Source organism: Meleagris gallopavo, chromosome 7 (assembly GCF_000146605.3).
Source record: "Meleagris gallopavo isolate NT-WF06-2002-E0010 breed Aviagen turkey brand Nicholas breeding stock chromosome 7, Turkey_5.1, whole genome shotgun sequence".
NCBI lineage: Eukaryota > Metazoa > Chordata > Aves > Galliformes > Phasianidae > Meleagris > Meleagris gallopavo.
In genome coordinates, this window is record NC_015017.2 from 9,180,492 (window position 1) to 9,182,879 (window position 2,388).

Genomic DNA, 2,388 nt, shown 5'->3' on the forward strand with positions numbered 1-2,388 from the left:
ATTTATTATAACTTACCAAGGGCAGTGTAACACCCCTGACTTCCTCTGTAGGTTTTCCACCAGTATTGAAATTGAAATTGTTCTAATGTATGCTTTCAAATCATGTTATAGACAATCTGAATTCCACTATGTTTCCACTTGGTTTGTACATTCCATTCTGCTGAATCAAGAGTCTCATCTAACTTGTATTTGTTGGAGGACATGTTATTTGTATATTAAAATACTGTCACTGTGTGACATCCCATATGAATTTTGATGTAGATCACATTGCACTCAATCTGCTGTGATTACACTTAGAAATACCACTGTTGCTAGATGCTAGTGTGATTTTTTTTTTTTTTTAAATAAAAATATCCCCTCCTGTTAATTATTGAGTCTATGGTTTCTACTGTCATTATGGTGCTATAAGATACAACTGAGCAATCAGTTTTCATTTTTATTTTTTTTTTAATTTTATAAAGCTGGAAAAGATCAAATGCTGTTCTGTTCATTGTCAACAGTGTTGTGCTCATTTTTATGTATGTTCCTTAAAAATAAGGAGCCTTCAAAAAAACAGAATTATTCAAGGAGCAAATGATCTTGTTGGCTTTTGAGATTTTATTGTGCAATCTTGTATTTTTTATGTCACAAATTGCAATGCGCAAAATGTTTTTTGCTTTTTCATGAATCCTTTTGTATGTACATAGACTTATCTTTTGATATTATGGCATTCAGAACTGACATATGTTCCTAACGGGTGACGTAGAATAGGAACCTCGTTAACTGCAGTAGGTTTAAGAATTAAGTTGACATAATAACGCCACCCCCCGTTTGATCCAGTGTTCTTGCGGTTTATCGGAAGGAAGGGTCATCGCAATGACAAAGTTGGTGGAGTGGCCGGTTGTTGACAGGATCCCTCTTCTCTCACTGGTCTTGTACACTGGAGCCAGGTAACTGGGTCGTTGTGGAACATCTGCTTTCTTACAGGGCTTTAACCATATCTGCAGCAAGGAATAACCAGGAATAACCTTTTTCACATTAGTTTAAAAAAAAAAAGGGGGGGGTGAGTAGGAAACATTCTTGGTCTTGCCTAAGTATTTTTGACAGCAGTGTCTGCTTTTTGACAGATGGGCCTGAAAACCTGCTTTTTGTTTGATCTTTTATTAGCAGATTGTTTTCTTTAACCAAATCTGCAATGCCAAATGTAACGCTGCCACTGTTACTAGTAGATGCTATGAACTTTTGAGTTACCCTGTTGCTCCCTTAAAGGTTGCCACTTAGGTATTTAATCCACAGAATTTTTCACATATAATACTATAAAAATGTTACGAAATGTAATGCACACTCACCACAGGCACTGTATCATAGAGGATTTTCAGATGAGATTCTCCTAGCTTTTTAGTTTCTCTGTTCCAACGTGCTCCATCCAAGAACAGTCCCTGGATGTAGACCCCTAAATCGGTGGGATAAGACAAGGTTACAGGAATGCTGGAAGGTCTGTCTAACCAAAAGCAGCAGGCAGTGCAGCACACTTTGCTGTCAGCTGATTGACTGTGTGGACCTCGGTCAACTTTAGTGTTTCAAATGGACAATCGAATACTTACTTTTAACACAATCTTTCTTATATGAAGTTAAAACTTTTTATAAGTACGGTTTCATAAAGCGTTAGAAAGTTACTGTGTCTAGCAGTAGCGCAGTATGTTTGGTCTTGAATAAATATTAAGGTAGGTTTAAAACTTAAAATTAAAATACTGGACATTATTTTCACATTTGTCATCATAAACTCCTGTATATATTACATATATTGCAAACTTCTGTCGGTTTGTTCAGGAGATTTGACAGTATCTTGTCTTTCAGTAGTTAGACTTCATTGTTTCAAAATCTAACTCACTTAAAACTGTAAATTAAGGTTGGGTTGTTCTTGGTTGTGTGTTAGTTTTTTAACAGTAATTTTAAGTACAATAAAGTAATACGTAGTATATGTAATCTTAAATATTAATTATAATAATATCAATATAAATTATAAGTAAAAATTATAAAATTTCAACAAACACATTAAAAACCATGATGAGAAGTTGAAACTGAGTGGGTGATGTTTTCCTAGGCACCCAGCCAAAGCCTTCTTTACATTACCCCGGTCAAACGGATTCTCTTGAAAATATTAGAGCACAATGGTTTTCCCTTTCTCCTAAGCCATTTTATTACAAACTGTTCTGTTCAATGCTTAGTTTGTCTGAAGATTGGAGATGGACCAAGTAGTTTTTAAGAACGTAGTTATCTACTGTGCATCCTGGTCATATCACAACCTATTTTACTATGGATAGCAAAGCAAGTGCAGGCAACAGCAAATGGCTTTGCTTTCACTGGTTTAGAAAAAGCTTCTAATGTTGTGTAACGGGGGGGAAAAAA

At 35.3% G+C, this 2,388-nt stretch overlaps 1 protein-coding gene across 1 annotated transcript in view; it reads right to left on the minus strand.

The window, feature by feature from the left end:
- Positions 1-577: 577 nt before the first annotated feature.
- LOC100546353 (dynein heavy chain 7, axonemal) overlaps positions 578-2,388 on the minus strand; it is a 98,356-nt gene continuing 96,545 nt past the window's right edge. Inside the window, 2 exon segments of the mRNA XM_031554142.1 lie at positions 578-980; positions 1,329-1,432. Coding sequence (XP_031410002.1) covers positions 774-980; positions 1,329-1,432 — 311 coding nt within the window. The 3' untranslated portion in view covers positions 578-773.